This window comes from Gorilla gorilla, chromosome 14, assembly GCF_029281585.2.
Source record: "Gorilla gorilla gorilla isolate KB3781 chromosome 14, NHGRI_mGorGor1-v2.1_pri, whole genome shotgun sequence".
Lineage (NCBI taxonomy): Eukaryota > Metazoa > Chordata > Mammalia > Primates > Hominidae > Gorilla > Gorilla gorilla.
The window spans coordinates 92005191-92021556 of record NC_073238.2 but is presented as its reverse complement, the minus strand read 5'-3'; the positions used below and the strand labels follow the sequence as shown (position 1 = coordinate 92021556).

At 40.9% G+C, this 16366-nt stretch overlaps 2 protein-coding genes across 21 annotated transcripts in view; both read left to right on the top strand.

The window, feature by feature from the left end:
- Window positions 1–264: 264 nt before the first annotated feature.
- MYCBP2 (MYC binding protein 2) overlaps window positions 265–16366 on the top strand; it is a 283201-nt gene continuing 267099 nt past the window's right edge. For all 20 annotated transcript variants that reach the window (XM_055360105.2, XM_055360102.2, XM_055360098.2 and 17 more), the window contains exon 1: window positions 265–844. In XM_055360105.2, the coding sequence (XP_055216080.2) occupies window positions 543–844 (302 nt within the window). In that variant the 5' untranslated portion in view covers window positions 265–542. The remainder of the gene's footprint in view (window positions 845–16366) is intronic.
- On the top strand, window positions 333–416 carry LOC129526320 (uncharacterized). The gene has a single exon (XM_055360110.1). The coding sequence runs from the start codon at window positions 333–335 to the stop codon at window positions 414–416; it is 84 nt and encodes a 27-aa protein (XP_055216085.1).

The following is a 16366-nucleotide window of genomic DNA, read 5'->3' as shown; positions in this document are numbered from 1 at the left end:
TGGAGGGAACCTGAAGTCGAACGTCAGTAGCTGACAGCCTCCCCAGCACTTTCCTTACTCTTCTTCAAGCTGCCAGTAAAACCCGGAGAAGTGGACTACTTCAGATTCCGCACAACCCAACAGCCCAAACCCAAAGCCCCGAGGCGGAGGGAGTGGTGGCGGAGAGGGGGTGGGGGAAAAGGGGCGGCAGTTACTGAGCATGTGCGAGGAGTGGCGCATGCTCTGTGAGGCCGGCAGCTTCCCATTGCGGGTAGCCCCGGCGGTGGTAGCGGTGGTGGCGGCGGCAGTGGCGGCACCGCCTCCTCCTCACACTCCCGGGGTGGCGGGGTTAGATGAGCGGCCCCAGTAGCGGCGAGGGCGGCGCGGGGGGGAGGAGGAGAAGAAGGAGGAGGAGAAGGAGGTCGCTGTCTTTGTAGTCTCCCTGCTGCGGGAGCCAGAGGCCGCCGCCGGAGCCGTCGTCGTTGGAAAAGGGCTGTGTGTGCGCGCGCGTGTCTGCCCGCCCGGCCCACGGGGACGAGGCGGCGGCGGCGGCGGCGGCGAGGATGATGATGTGCGCAGCGACTGCCTCCCCCGCCGCCGCCTCCTCGGGGCTCGGCGGGGACGGATTCTACCCAGCCGCCACCTTCTCTTCCTCCCCGGCGCCGGGGGCGCTGTTCATGCCGGTTCCCGACGGCTCCGTGGCTGCTGCGGGGCTGGGGCTGGGGCTACCCGCCGCGGACTCCCGGGGTCACTACCAGCTGCTGCTGTCAGGCCGGGCCCTGGCCGACCGCTACCGGAGAATTTATACCGCTGCGCTCAATGACAGGGACCAGGGGGGCGGCAGCGCTGGACACCCAGCCTCCAGGTGCGTCCCCAGGGTGCCCTTCCTTGCGCCCATGCCGCGCGTGCACCCGCGTGTGTGTGTGCTTGCGTGTGTGTACCTGCGCATTTATTGAGCTTTCAGTCCGCTCTGGATGTCTGTTGGCAGGAGCACTTATCGAGATAGGAGGGTGCGGTGGCTGCAGTTTCTGCTGTGTGTGTGTGTGTGTGTGTGTGTGTGTGTGTGTGTGTGTGTGTGTGTCTGCCTGCCTATGTGGGGGGATAGTGAGGGGTGGTAGGGGAACCTGTGATGCTGGAAAAGGCGATGGTGCTGGTCGGCTGTGACACGTGTGTGTATCGTTGAGGTAGGAGGTGGCATGGGTAGAGAGGGTAAGAGGATGATACACGAAGAGAATTGCAACAGTGGCAAGGGAAGTGGCGTTTTCAGTGTCTCTGCCGCAGTGTTATTTGCACGTGCCCCCTCTCCCATGACATTCCTTCCAGCCCTTTCCACCTCCCTTCAATCTGCCTTTCACCAAGAGGAGTCATGGTATAGATTGGTTGAGTTTTGGATAAGCAGGCCCGAGGGATAGGCATGAGGTTTGCTTTGAAAAGGTTTATGAATAAGGGACGCAGATGGAGATCTGTGTAGATGCGAAAGGTGTCTGATAGAGATTTTTAGAGCTGTACTTTGATAACCGGGCCTTTTGGTCTTCTAGAAATGAGGTTGCAGTTACTCTTGTGATCTGATGTCCCATCGGCCATTTCTCTTCATCCTCTGTTCGATTTCCTCTGTTACTTACAGGCTTTAGAGTAGAGAGGGTTTTGTAGGGAAAAGGGGAGAACTGCAGAACTTCAGAATATGACAGCTGGTACAGCGTTCAACTGCCACTAGCTAGAAAATCTGAATAGCGGGTAGATCTGTCTCTTTTACTTGGGTTGGCTACACCTTCAGCTTCCTTGATATAGATGTTCAGTTGGTTTCATTTTCTTTTTCTTAAAATGTGGGTGCTTTTTTTTGCTGAGGGCTCTCCTATTGTTTTCTTTTCCATGCCCTTACATGCCGCATACCCTGAAGGATGGTGACTGACTTGTTTCACCAGCTTTGACAGTGGTAATTGGGAGTTGGCTTCATCTTTTTTTTCCCACAGCTTCTTGCAGTACGTGGGGAAAACATAGTAGGAAACTGTCAAAATGAGTTAAAGAGTTTACTGTTATTTATTGAATGTGCAATTTATTAGGCAATTGTTAGATGTCTTTTTCTCCCATTATGAAAGGGACGAGGCTGTAAGTCAGGTATTTGTAGTTTAACACTAGGTATCATGGCTTATCTGTTGGTGACAGTTGTAAAGCTGGAGCTTTGTTCACACTTTTTCTAGGTTAACCAGTTTTCTCATGTCTGTGATTGTTTACAGGATTGGGCACAGCAGTAGTTTTACCATATGGATGTAAACGTGTGTAACTATTTTTTGTTTCTGAACTGAAGGCCAGAATGGCACAAGTCTGTTTCTTGCTAATGCTTTTGAAAATAGCACAAAACTACGTGAGACAGTTTGCCCTGATAATTAGGTATAATTTTGATCTGTAAATCTCTAAATTATGGCACCGCAGGAACATCTTTACAAACTCCTCTCAAAGAATTTAAATTTATTTCGTGTATGGTTTCCAGACTTATGCAATAATTTTTGACTGGTATATTCCTGTTTTGACTTTCTACTACTAGTGTAATATGATTTCTGTGTATCTAGAACTATATTAACGGTTTTAGACAAAATTAACATAGATTAATCATATAACATTTGTGAATGATTTTTTAGCCCTTGGTCCATTTTTGTACAAGCCGTCAATGAAAAGTAATGAAGAATTAGTTCAAGTATTTCAAGAACTTACTCATGGAAATCAGCCTTATGTTGTGATATTGCCTGCTAATGCTTGTTCAACACAACATTATTGTTTATTAAAGTTCACATTATTTTATTACAAAAAGTAGCCTGCAACTACTCTATTGATGATTTGATTAAGAATTAAATCACATTTCTTATTAAAGATGTTGGGGAAAGTAGACTTGGGGTTTCGGCTCTGAATGAATGATAGAATTATTTGTATAGGGACGCAAGTTAAAGGAGAAGATGATATCTTTTAGAGAGACTGAATGGAGCAATAATAGAGAATGAAGCTCTAGTGAGCATCAGGTTTAAAGGTGTGAGAGAAAGGAGACAGTGAAGGAAACGGAATCAAAATTAAGAAGAAAATCATGAAACAGTAGCCTCTGTGGCTCTAAGAGAGTGGATTGAAAATTCTCAGAAGTGGTAAATGTTGAAGAAAGTGAGAACCGTTTTCAGGTCATTGATAACTTTTGAGGAAGTGGTCAGAATAGAGGGATGTGGTGAGGAGTGAATGGAATGTGTTTTTGGTAACTCAAGGGGATTTCAAAGTTGAGGGAAGGATATTCAAGTATAGGAGGTTGGGTGGGATATGCAAATATGGGAGGCTAAATGGAGAGACAGAGTGAAGAAGTGAGAGAGGGGATAATTGATAGGAAAAGGTCAAAGGGATCTCAGGGACAGGAAGAGGTCAAAGGGATCTCAGGGACAGAGTTAAGGTGACCGGTGGAGAGGTTAGCCATTGAAAAAAGGAGCAGTTAATATAGAAGGGGTGGAGGTGAGTACTTGTAAATATAAAGACTGGGAGTTTATTGAGGATAGGCATCATATCCTATTCGTTTTGATAATCCCAATGTCTAGCACATTTTTTGGCATGAATTCTGTAAACATCAAGTGCCTGCTCTGTGCCAGGCAGTATTGCAGATGCTGAAGATGTAGCGGTGAGCAAGATAGACAAAGTCTCTGCTGTCTTGGAAAATCCACTCCAATGGGAGAAATAGACAACTCATAATTTCACTTAGTAATAAGTAACTGTGAAGGCAATAAAACCTATTTCATGTGATAGGGCAATTTGTAGTGGGGCTATTTTAGGTAACATGGTCAGGAAATGTCTCTTTGAGAGTTGGCATTTAAATTGAATTGCCATGATGAGGAGGCAGATGTAGAGGAAGAATGTTCTGGGAATTTATAAAGGCCTTGAAATGGGAACAAGCTTGTGTTCAAGAAACAAAAACGTGATGAGTGAGTTATCAGTCATTGTCAAATGAATTAATTACTCTTTGCTTTAGGTGTACAGTTGAGAAGTTGAGAGTTTCAAACCTAATGGACTCAGTGACTTTGATGACAGTCTAACAAAGTGGTTAAGAGCTTGGGCACAGAAGCTAGACTGGTTTTGCATTCTGGTTTTGTCATTTGCTAGCTGTGTAACTTTGAGTATATTACATAACTTCTATGCCTCAGTTTTTTAAATATGTAGAATGGGGATCATACTAACATGAATTGTTTTGTAGATTAAATGAATCAATGTATGTGCTTGGCATGTTGACTGCTATGAAATATTAGTTACTGTTTTTTGTTTGTTTGTTTTTGCTGAGAATGAGGGGTTTGGGGACTTGAAGAGAAGGCAAGGATCATGTCTTACTCTTTTATTTTTGGTCTCAATGACTGTGTAGAATGTGGGAATAACTCTTTCATTTATCCAGTGACTGAATAGATATATTTTTGGATGAATGAGGCCAATCAAAATCGGAACATTCTCTTGGGGAAAGGGGTTGGACAGGAAATGTATAAAGGAATGTTTGATCTGTTCTGAATGTGAATGGTGGTATAACCATGCACTTGGGAGGCACCATAGCACAGTGGCTAAATGTTAGAGCACTGGAGGTAGACTCCCTTAGTTCACGTCTACCTTTTTCTACTTGTGTTAAATTGGGCAAGTTAGACTTTGTTTCTTTACTTGTAACTTTGTAGTGTTATCAAAAGGACATTATGTCCGCACCTGGTAAGTGCCCATGAAATGTTACCTGTTGTTATTATTAAAATCACATTTAAAATTCCAACCAGCATGGCACTGTATGTTTTTCCACACAAAATAGAAATGGAGAAAACCTAGTTCAGTTGATTTAGGGTTAAAGAAAAAAGAAATGGAAGGTTTTGGGGACAGTGTTTGACTACATGGTAAAAAGGAAAGTGATGCCAAGAGGGAACTGATAGACTGGAAGATAAAGAGGAGTCAGAGTATCTGGGTCCTGAAGTCATAGAAGAACAATGTTAGTGAAAACAATAGAGGGGATTGTGACCAAAATGGGGAATCTAAACTTAACCCCCTTAGTTCTTTCAACTGCTTTATCTCTTTCTTGTTAGAAATGGTATTTGAGTCCATCCTTCAGATGCGTGGGATTTTGGTTGTAAGAGGTTAAGTAGTCATTTTAGCAAAAGTTCAGGGATTATTTTATTTTACTTATTTTGAGACAGGCTGGAGTGCAATGGTGCGAACATGGCTCACTGCAGCCTCAACCTCTTGGGCTCAAGTGAACTTCCTGCCTCAGTCTCCTCCAGTAGCTGGGACTACAGGCATGCACCACCACACCTGGCTTGTTTTCTATTTTTTGTAGACACAGGGTCTCACCATGTTGTCCAGGCTGGTCTTGAACTCCTGAGCTTAAGTGATCCTCCCACCTCCACCTCCCAAAGTGCTGGGATTACGGGTGTGAGCCACCATGCTCAGCTTGCTCAGGGATTATTACTTGGCACTAACCATTGGCCCTGTAAAAATTTATAAGACACAAATTCTAGACTTGAGTTTACTGTCTATCTGGAAGTGCAAGATACAAAGGCAGATACTTATAGAAGTGTTAAATGAAATGACCAAGAAAGTATAACCTACTATGACAAAGGCATGGCATTCTAGGCTGGCTTAAAAGCATCAGCAGAGACAGGAAAGCACAGTTTGTATGTAGGTAACAGTAGGAATTCTGTGAGAGCTAGAATGCAGGTGTCATGAAGGACAGTAGTGGAATTCATTCTGGAAATGGAGGCTTTGGCTAGGATGGGGCATCTTGAAGACCAAGGTAAGAATTAGATTTTATTCAGTAGACACTGATCACCCTTGATAGTTTTAAGCTATGAAGAGACGTTATTTATTGTAGGAATATGTCAGGAAGTAATGCGGGATTGAATCTGTATGTGTACATCTGTATTTGTGCATAGGTAGTAATTTTCTTCATGTAGCTGTTACATCAGTGGAATCCTGTATAGTGTATAAACACATGTTAAGGCAAAAACTGCTCTATTGGTATACTGGTAGGTAGAAATGTGAAATGAATTAGTTTCCTAACTCAAGAGAAGAGAAAAATCTTGCCTCTGGGCTTAAAAGGAAAATAAAAATGTCAATCTAAAAATACTTTTGTCCTTTAAAATATTTGTTTAAAAAATCAACAGAATAGTCTCACTTTTTTCTCAAAAACCAGATTAAACATTTAGGTTTTCTGAGGAGGGGTTAGGGTAATTGAGGTTTAATTTATATACAATAAAATTCATCCTCTTTAAATGTTCATTTGAAGAGTACTGAAACTATCACCACAGTCAAGTATAGACTGTTTCCATCACTTCAAATAAAAAGTTCTGTCAGGCCCTCCTACCCCTGGTTACTGACCGCTGCAAATCAGTTTTCTGTCACTAATATTTTACCTTTTCTAGAATGTCATATAAATCTAGCTCCTTAAGGGCAGGGCCCCCAGGTATTGTTCATCTTTCTGTCTTCTATCTGTATTTCCTGTAAGTGGAAGCTAGACCTTAAGGGTTTATTAGGTGTTCGTTAGAAATTTTTTTAGCAAGAATATTGTATATGGCGCTGGGTACTGCATGTTGCATCCCATCCAGAGGTTGTGAGGTTGTCTCACTATTTAATATGTTAAATCTAAGACAGTACCTACTAGATTTCATCTCTGTAAATGTATGCTTTTTCCATTTGTAAAGAGCAGGTAATCACAGGGTAAAAATTTGAGCACATTGTGAATGCCTTTTACCTAATGCTTTTAGCATTCTTTGATAATCCTTGTCTGAGTCAATAATTTCATTAGGGGTTGCAAAATGATGAATTAAAAAATAATTCTGTTATTTCTTCTATGTTTATTAGCTGGTACTCTTCTGCAAAGAAGAGTTGGCCTTCACTGACTGTCAGTGAAATGTAGTTTCTCCTAATCCAGCAGCATAAATGCTTAATTCTCTTCCCTCATTAGCCAAATTGGTGTAATAGTCCAGTGGTAGTGTGGCAGGTGCTGTGGTTAGGCTTTCAGATCCCGCTTTCAGGCACATGTTCCCCTAGCTCTTGGCAATATTGGCAGCTAAAACTGATTGCAGCTGAGTCCCACTCCACGCATTGCCCTGAGCCAAGAGTTGCCTCCCCCAGAGTCATGCCTCCTCTTCAGGGGCAGTTTACATCTAATATCTATACAGTGTAGGGATATAAATGCCTAGCGCTTTTGCTATAAGACAAGCCAACCTTGAAGTCTATCCCAACACCAGAGAGCTCCCCCATGGGTCTGGCTGAGGGCTTCCTGGGACTGCATTGCAGATCAACTCCTTCCTCTGTTCAGTCTTACGTCTTTCACTGCCCCACAGTTGTTGGTTTGGAGGGCACTCCGCAATAAACTTCCGATGTGCACATCTGCATTTGAGAGTCTGTTTCCTGGGAACCCTCCTACCCAAAGCAGTTGGTGCCAGGAGTGGTCTCAGAAAGTAGACTTTACAGTGAGGTTTTGAAGCTGGATTATTGGCTGGCTGGCTGGCAATGAGAATCGATTCTGGTGCTAGATGGAGCACTAATACTGATAACGCTTGGCATGCACTGTAGCTGTGCAACTTAAAACTTTCACTGGTGGTGAGTTGGAATGCTATTCCTGTCGAAGGGAATGCACTGGTGGGTGCACTAGGCTTTTGAGAAGTTCAGAGAAATTAATTATTAATTATGAGGACAATCATCAGATGGCTTTTGGTAAATAACATTGATAGATTGGAGAAAGATGATGCAAGGTGGAAGATAATTGGGGGCAAAATGTAAAAGGAAATTTATTTAGCATCATGTAAAGAAACGCATATACAGTAAGAGGAAAAATCTAAGGCTTCGACCCAAAACTTAATTTTAAGGGTAGCAGAGCACCAAGGTAGGTAGAATTCTCTCTCAGCTATGCTAAGGTCAGTGTTCTGGTTGGGCAGGAATCCTGACCCTTAGAATGGGGCATCTGAGTGCACTTGAAAACCCTGAAACCCCAAATTCCTCTTAACCCTCTGGGCCTGCAGAAGTGGCCTTCTTCTACTAGCTAGAGGGGTTGCTTGCAGACTGTGCTGTCCCTCTTACCCCCAGCTCCTCCTCTCTCCCCTACTGACTATCACCAAACCAACAACTAGGGTTAAGTCACAAGAACACCTAGTTTGGGGTGCTGGATCTGCGAAGGGAGGAAGGGACTGTACACACAAACACACACACACACACGTTCCCAGACTGCACCAAGGCACCCCAAAGCACCACCACAGACACAAAAGAATACCATGGGATATTTCAGAATTTTAAAGGAAACGCAGCAATATCTGTCACAAATTACTAGCTCTAGGTAGTTCACAGTTTTGACATTAGCTCATGCCACATTTCTTTTGATGATGTCATATTTTTGCAGGGTTGGATTTTTACTAGTTGTGATACAGATCAAGCACTGTGCAAAAATCAGTGTGGAACAGAAAAGGAGGGTGGCTTGTTCAGTCTGATTCCAAGTTTGAGAAGTTGTTCTGTGTCTAACAGGCACACATGTCGTATTATCAAGTAATTGAAGTTTTCGTTTGTTTGTTTTGAGGCAGAGTCTCGCTCTGTCACCCAGGCCAGAGTGCAGTGGTGCGATCTCGGCTCACTGCAACCTCCGCCTGCCAGGTTCAAGTGATTCTTCTGCCTCAGCCTCCTGAGTAGCTGGGATTACAGGCGTGTCCCACCACATTCGGCTGATTTTTGTATTTTTACTAGAGGTGGGGTTTCACCATATTGGTCAGGCTGGTCTCGAACTCCTCACCTCGTGATCCGCCTGCCTCGTTCTCCCAAAGTGCTGGGATTACAGGCGTGAGCCACTGTGCCTGGCCCAGTATTTGTAGTTTTTAAGAAGGAAATAAAAATATTTTTCTTCCAATTTATGTGTTATTTTTTCAAATGTCTACTCATTTGTTAGGACATGAATTCTTATTATTTGGATCTAACTACTTAATAAACACTACTGTTTGGTATTTCTTTTGGCCTATGAGTGCATGGAAAAATTACCGATGATGGCTGTGCATGGGCCCAATAAAAGGGTTTTCATTCACCAGTGCTGATCTAGCAACTGCTGCTGCTGAATATCTAGCCTGACAGCAGCAGAGATCAATCATCCTTCAAGCAGGCTAACCAGTCCTTATACAGTGGAAAGGACCATGATTCATTTTGATTGGATTTGAGACATATTCTGGGTCTGAATTTGTCTTTCCAGCAGGGTCTCACCCAGGACTACTGTTTGAGGGCTTGCAGGATGTTTGATCCTCTAGTACAGGGGTCATTTCAGACTAAGGGACCCACTGTTATGTTATGTTATGTTATGTTATGTTATGTTATGTTATGTTATGTTATTTTATGTTATGTTATGTTACGTTATGTTATGTTTTGAGACGGAGTCTTGCTCTGTTGCCCAAGCTGGAATGCAATGGCGTGATCTCAGCTGACTGCAACCTCCGCCTCCTGGGTTCAAGCAGTTCTCCTACCTCAGCCTCCTGAGTTGCTGGGACTACAGGCGCACATCACCACGCCCAGCTAATTTTTGTGTTTTTAGTAGAGACGGGGTTTCACCATGTGGACCAGGATGGTCTCGAACTCCTGACCTCGTGATCCGGCCACCTCAGCCTCCCAAAGTGCTGGGATTACAGGCGTGAGCCACCGCACCCGGCCGGGACCCACTTTTATGGAATAGGAGAATCATTTGTCCCATCTTGCACCACACCGTCCAGAAGCTGATGACTTGATAGAGCAGTAAAACAGTCCTTTGATGGCACAACTGATGATGAGATCCTGCAGCTTGGGCATGATACCCTGCAAGGGTGAGGCGCCCATTCTCCAGTGTTCCCAGTAGGAAGATCACATGAAAGTAGGAGTGGCTCCGCATAGCATCACTCTGTGAATCACCTGGGCAGTTTCTTCCCATCTCCATAGCTCTGATGGCAAGGGGTTAAAAGATCCTGGTTCTCAGAAACATTTCCAACAGAGGGCGCTGTGAGAATCCTGTTATACTTTAAAGTACAGCTGCCACTAGGATTTGGGGCTCCTTTTCTAAATAAAGAAGTCACCAGGCTGGGCACGATGGCTCATGCCTGTAATCCCAGCACTTTGGGAGGCCGAGGCGAGTGGATCACGTGAAGTCAGGAGTTCGAAACCAGCCCGGCCAACATGGTGAGACCCTGTTTGTACTACAAATACAAAACAATTAGCCGGGCATGTTGGCGCGTGCTTGTAATCCTAGCGCGTGGTGGCGCATGCTTGTAATCCCAGCTAATTGGGAGGCTGAGTCAGGAGAACTGCTTGAACCTGGGATGTGGAGGTTGCAGTGAGCCGAGATTGCGCCACTGCACTCCAGCCTGGGCAATAGAGCAAGACTCCATCTCAAAACAAAAAAAAACAAAAGAAGTCACCATTTGGACAGGGTTAATGTCCTTGTTCATGTGGAGGAGGTAGGGCTGTGTTCCACAGTGGAGCATGGAGGTTTGGCACACAGGTCATCTATAAGGTGTCTCTTGGTACTTCCTTGTCCAGTGTTTGTGGTAAATGGACATGAGAAAGGCCCAGTGACCACCCCATGAAGTCAGCCACCTGGACCAACAGAAATACTAGCCATAGATTAAAGGAATCTAGAATGGCTAGTAGAGAAGAGTTGTTGATATCAATTTTACCGTCTGTAGTGGCTGGGGCTGTGGTTTGACCCACTTTCCTTCCTCTGGAAAGTTTCTCCAGGAAATGACACTCACCAGAATTCTGGAGGAACTTTTTCCATGCCTTATTTGAAGCAAGTGAATCCTAATTGTATAATAGGCGAAATATAGTGAATCCTGTATTGTGGAACCCAGAGCCCCTGCCCAGCACTGATGTGCTCAAAATTCCCCCACAACTGCTGGGAACATTGGTTGGCTACAGACTCTTCCCTAGTTCCAATATGGGCATTGCCTTTGGCAATAGGTGATGGCCCTAGGTGATGGATCATTCTTGGGGGCAGCCTGAATGAACTGGTTGATCGGGGCATTTTATGGTTTTTAGTGCTACTGTAACTAGTTTAGTTTTTCCTATTTTTCAGTTGTTTGATATGAATAGATAACAATACAGTTGCTTTTGAATGTTAACCTTGTATCTCTGATCTTGTTAAGCTCATTTATTAATTTTAATAGTTTTGTAAATTCCCTGGGATGTTCTGTGTAAATAATCATATTGTCTTTCTTTCTGATCTCTAGATTCCCCTACCCCCCAGCCCCTACTTTATTCCAATTACTTAATTCTTCCTTGTTTTTAATCTGAGAGAAAAACAACTACAAATTAATCTTACAGTTTTTTAAATCATTAAGTATGATATTAGCTGTAGGTGGTTCAATGGCCTCTATCAATTTGAAAATATTCCCTAGTATTCCTACTTTGCTGATAGTTTTTATTTTTTATATTTAAATTTTTTTTTTTTTTTTTTTTTTTTGAGACAGAGCCTTGCTCTGTTGCCCAGGCTGGAGTGCAGTGGCATAATCTCGGCTCACTGAAGCCTCTGCCTCCCAGGATCCAGCAACTCTCCTGCCTCAGCTTCCTGAGTAGCTGGGATTACAGGCACATGCCACCATGCCTGACTAATTTTTGTATTTTTAGTAGAGACGAGATTTCACCGTGTTGGCCACTCTGGTCTTGAACTGCTGACCTCAGGTGATCCACCTGCCTCAGACTCTGAAAGTGCTGGGATTACAGGCGTGAGCCATTGCGCCCGGCTTGCTGATAGTTTTTAATTATAAATGTGTATTGAGTTTTGTCAAATGCTTTTCCTCTACCTGTTAAAATGATCATATAGTAAGAGAACAAAAGGAAAATTGAATTACTTTAATTAATTTTTGAATGTTAAATTAACTTTGCATTCCTGGGATAAAACCATCATATTTGGAATGTATTGCTGAATTTGATTTGCTGGTATTATGCTAAGAATTTTCAGGTTTATATTCATGAGGGATATTGGTCTATAATCGTTTTTTTTTCTTTTCTTTTCTTGCTAATCCTGTCAGGCTTTAGAATTAGTTGTCCTCGTCTCATAAAGTGAGTTACATAGTAATCCTACCCTACCCAGTCCTACCCAATTTTTAAAATGTTTGCGTAAGATTGTTGTTATTTCTTCTTGAATGTTTGACAGAATTCACCAGTGGCACCATCTGGTCCTGGAATTTTATTTTGGGGAAGCTTTTGACAAATTCACGTTCTTTAATAGTTAGAGTGTTATTCAGATTTTCTGTTATTATTCATGTCAATTTTGGTAACTTGTATTTTTTTGGAGAAGTTCATTCATTTCATACTTCTAAGTTGTTGAAGTTTTTAGCATGAAGTTATCCATAGCATTCTTTCATTATCCTTTAAGGTCTATGGGATCTCTGATAATAACTCCCTCCTTTTTTTAAAAAAAATATTTTTTTAAGAGCAGTTTTAAGTTCACAGCAAAATTGAGAAGAGGGTACAGAGATTTTCCATCTATCCCTTTCCCCCACTCACGCATAGCCTCATCCATATCAACATCCCCCACCAGAGTGGCATTTTTGTGGCCATTGTTTAACCTCCGCTGACACATCATAATCACTCTCAAGTCCAGAGTTTACATTAGGGTTCACTCTTGGGGTTATACATTTTTTGGTTCAGAAAAATGTATAATGACATGTATTTATCACTGTAGTATCATACAGAATATTTTCACTGCCCTCAATATCGTCTGTGCTCCACCTATTCCTGTTTCTCTGCCACTCAACCACAGGTAATCACTTACTGTCTCCATAGTTTTGCCTTTTCCAGAATGTCATATAGTTGAAATCATACAGTATGTGGCCTTTTCAGATTGGTTTCCTTCACTTAGTAATGTGCATTTAGGTTCATTCTTTTTTTGTGTATGAGACTTGATAGCTCTTTTCTTACCACTGAGTAATCCACCATGTAGATGTACCAGAATTTGTCTGTTCACCTACAATTTGGTGAATTTGGAGGACAATTGGGTTGCTTCCAAGTTTTGGCAATTATGGATAAAGCTGCTCTAAACATCTGTGTGCAGGTTTTTGTGTGGACATACATTTTCTTTTTTAGAAATTGACAAATGACATTGTATGTTTGTATAATATACAGCATGATGTTTTGAAGTACATATACATTGGGGAATGGTTAAATCTAGTGGACATGTTTTCAGCTCCTTTGGGTTAATACCAAAAAGAGTGATTGTGGGATCACGTGCTAAGAGTAGGTTTAGTTTTTGTAGGAAATCACCAAACTGTCTTACAAAGTGGCTGTTTCATTTTTCATTTCCACCAGCAATAAATGAGAGTTCCTGTTGCATTAAAGCCTCGCCAACATTTGATGTTGTCTATGTTCTGGATTTTGGCCATTCTGATAGGTGTGTAGTAGAATCTCATTTTTTTTTTCACTTCTCTGATGACATATGATGTAGAACATCTTTTCATAACGCTTATTTGCCATCTATATATCTTGTTCGGTGAGGTGTCTGTTAAGGTCTTTGCCCCATCTTTAATTGAGTTGTTTGTTTTCTTATTGTTAGAGTTTTGAGAGTTCTTGGTATTCTGTGAGGTTGTAACTGAGGAGACGGGGAAAAAAGTTCTTGGTATTTTGGATAACAGTCCTTTATCAGATGTGTCTTTTGCAAATATTTTCTTCCAATCTGTGCCTTGTCTTCTCATTCTCTTGGCATTGTCTTTTGCAGAGCAGAGGTTTTTAATTTTAGTATTCAGCTTATTAATTATTTCTTTAATGGATTGTACCTGGGTATTGTAGCTAAAAAGTTATCTAGGTTTTCTCCTGTGTTATTTTCTAAGAGTTTTATAGTTTTGCATTTTACATATAAAGTCCGTTTTCCATTTTGAGTTAATTTTTGTGAAGGGTGTAAGGTTTGTTTCTAGATTCATTTCTTTGTATGTGGTCCAAAGAACCAACTTTTGGCTTTCTTAATTTTCTCTATTATTGATCTGTTTTCTGTTTCATTGGCTTTTCCATCATCATTGTAATTTATTTCTTTCTACTTTCTTTAAGTTTACTTTGCTGTTCTAATTTCTTAAGGTGGAATCCTAGGCCATTGATTTTAAATTTTTCTTCCAATATAAGTATTTAAAGCTATGCATTTTTATCTGGGCTGTGCTTTAGTTACATCCCACAAATTTTGACTGCTATATATTTGTCATTTAGTTCAAATTATTTTCCAATTTATTGTTTAAAATTATTATAACTTTCAGATATGGTGCTTTCTTACATATTAATATATTATTGTTATTGCTTTCTAATATAAACCTTGTATGATTTTGATCTTTAACATTTATTGAGATTTGTTTTATTGCCCAGGATATGTTCTGTCTTGGTGATTGTATTATACACACTTGAAAAGAATGTGTTCGGTCATCTTTGGACATGAAGTTCTATAAATGTCAGTTAAAGTTGGATGATAAGTGTTGTTTGGATGTTTATGTTTTTATATTTAAAGTTTCTCCTCTTAGGCAACTAGTATAGAACCTTGCCCTTAAAAAAAGAAATCCACTGTCAATCTTTGCCTTTCAATTGGAGTGTTTAGATTATTAATATTTAATATGATTAATTATTGACATATTTACCATATTAACAGTGATAGGTCTGCCACTTTATTGTCTTCTGTTTCTCTTTTTTTGTTCCTTTCTTCCTCCTTTTCTGCCTTCTTTGGGATTATTTTTTGGGATTATTGGGAGTATTTCATTTTAGTTGCTCTGTTGGTCTTTTCAGCGATATCTCTTTGTATTTACTTTTTTTATGCCCTAGGGATTACAGTATGCATACCTAACTTTTTACAGGCTACTTAGGGTTATTATACTAATTCACTTAAAACACAGAAACCTTGCAACCATACAGATCCTTTTATTCTCGCCTCCCCCAGAGACCTTTATGTTATAGTTGTCATGCATACTATACTTGGCAAACATCACCAAACAATGTTATAGTTTTTGTTGTCGACAGTCATGTGTACTTTATAGAACTTAGAGGAAAAATCTAGTATTTTGTGTTTTCCCATATATTTATTGTTTCTATTGCTCTTTCTTCATTCCTGAAGATGCAGCATTTCCTTTCAGCCTAATGTTCTTAGCTTTTCTAGCAGATCAGTCTGCTGGGGATACATTCTCTTTGTTTTTCTTTGAGAATGTATTTATTTTACTTTCATTCCTAAAGGATATTTTAGGTGGATATATAATTCCGAGTAGATGCTTGCTTCCTTGAGCACCTTAATGAGGCCATTTAGCTGTCTTTTCACTTCTCTGATTTCTGGTGAAAAATCTTTGTAATGTAAACCTTATTCCCCTCTATGTGGTGTGTAATTTTTTTCTAGCTGCTTTCAAAAATTTTTTCTTTGTTTTTGGCTTTCAGCAGCTTAATTTGATGTGTATCTAGTCATTTTCTTTAAGTTTATCCTCTTTAAAGAGTACTGAGCTTCTCAAATCGGTAAATTTTTGGCTTTCACTAAGTTTAGAATGTTTTCTACCATTGTGTCTTTCTTCTGACCTTACAAAATTTTAGTGGCAATTATGATAAAACTTTTGAGATTGTTTCACAGGCCTCTAACTGTTCAGTCTCCTATCAATTTTTTTTCTCCGTTTTTCAGATGAGGTTATTTTTACTGATACACATTCAGGTTCGCAGACTCTTTTCTCCCATCTCCATTTTCTTATTGAGTCCAACCAGTGAACTTTTTATGTATTGTTTATTTCACTTTTAACATTTACATTTGGTTCTTTAGAAAAAAACAACAACAACAACAACAACAACAAAAACTTCTCTTTCCCTGCCGAGAACCTCTTTCCATTCTATTCAGTTGTCCTTGTCTTTCCTCAATGTAGCATATTTATAGTGGTTGCCTTCCAGTCATTGTTGGATAATTACAACATGTGCATCGTCTTAGGGTTGGCATCTTTTGATTGTCTCTTCCCTTGAAGTTGTTCACATTTTTCTTGTGTTTTGCATTGTGAGAATTTGGGATTGTATCTTGGACATGGTTAATGTTATGTTTTGTAAACTCTAGGGTTTATTATAATTCTCTGGAGGATGTTGTGTTTTTTGTTGTTTAGGGGATCCCTTTCTGTGTCTCTCTTTTTCAGGACTTCTTACACATTTTCCATCATATCAGTTTCTTTTCTCAGTTCCTCTGGCCAGAAAGAGTTTTAACTTGGAATTTTAACTTTTGAGTTGTAGCCCTGTAATGCAGTGATCTCTTCCTGGCCTTCAGGCAAAGCTGTTAGTGAAAGGAGAAAAACAACCAAACTGGGAAATTTACTCTTCTGTGAATCACTTTTCCAAGTTTTGACTCCCCTCCAGAATTTGCTTTTATTTGTTTTTCAGAGTCCTGAAGTACTTTTTTTGTCTTTTTAAAAATTTTGCCCAAAGT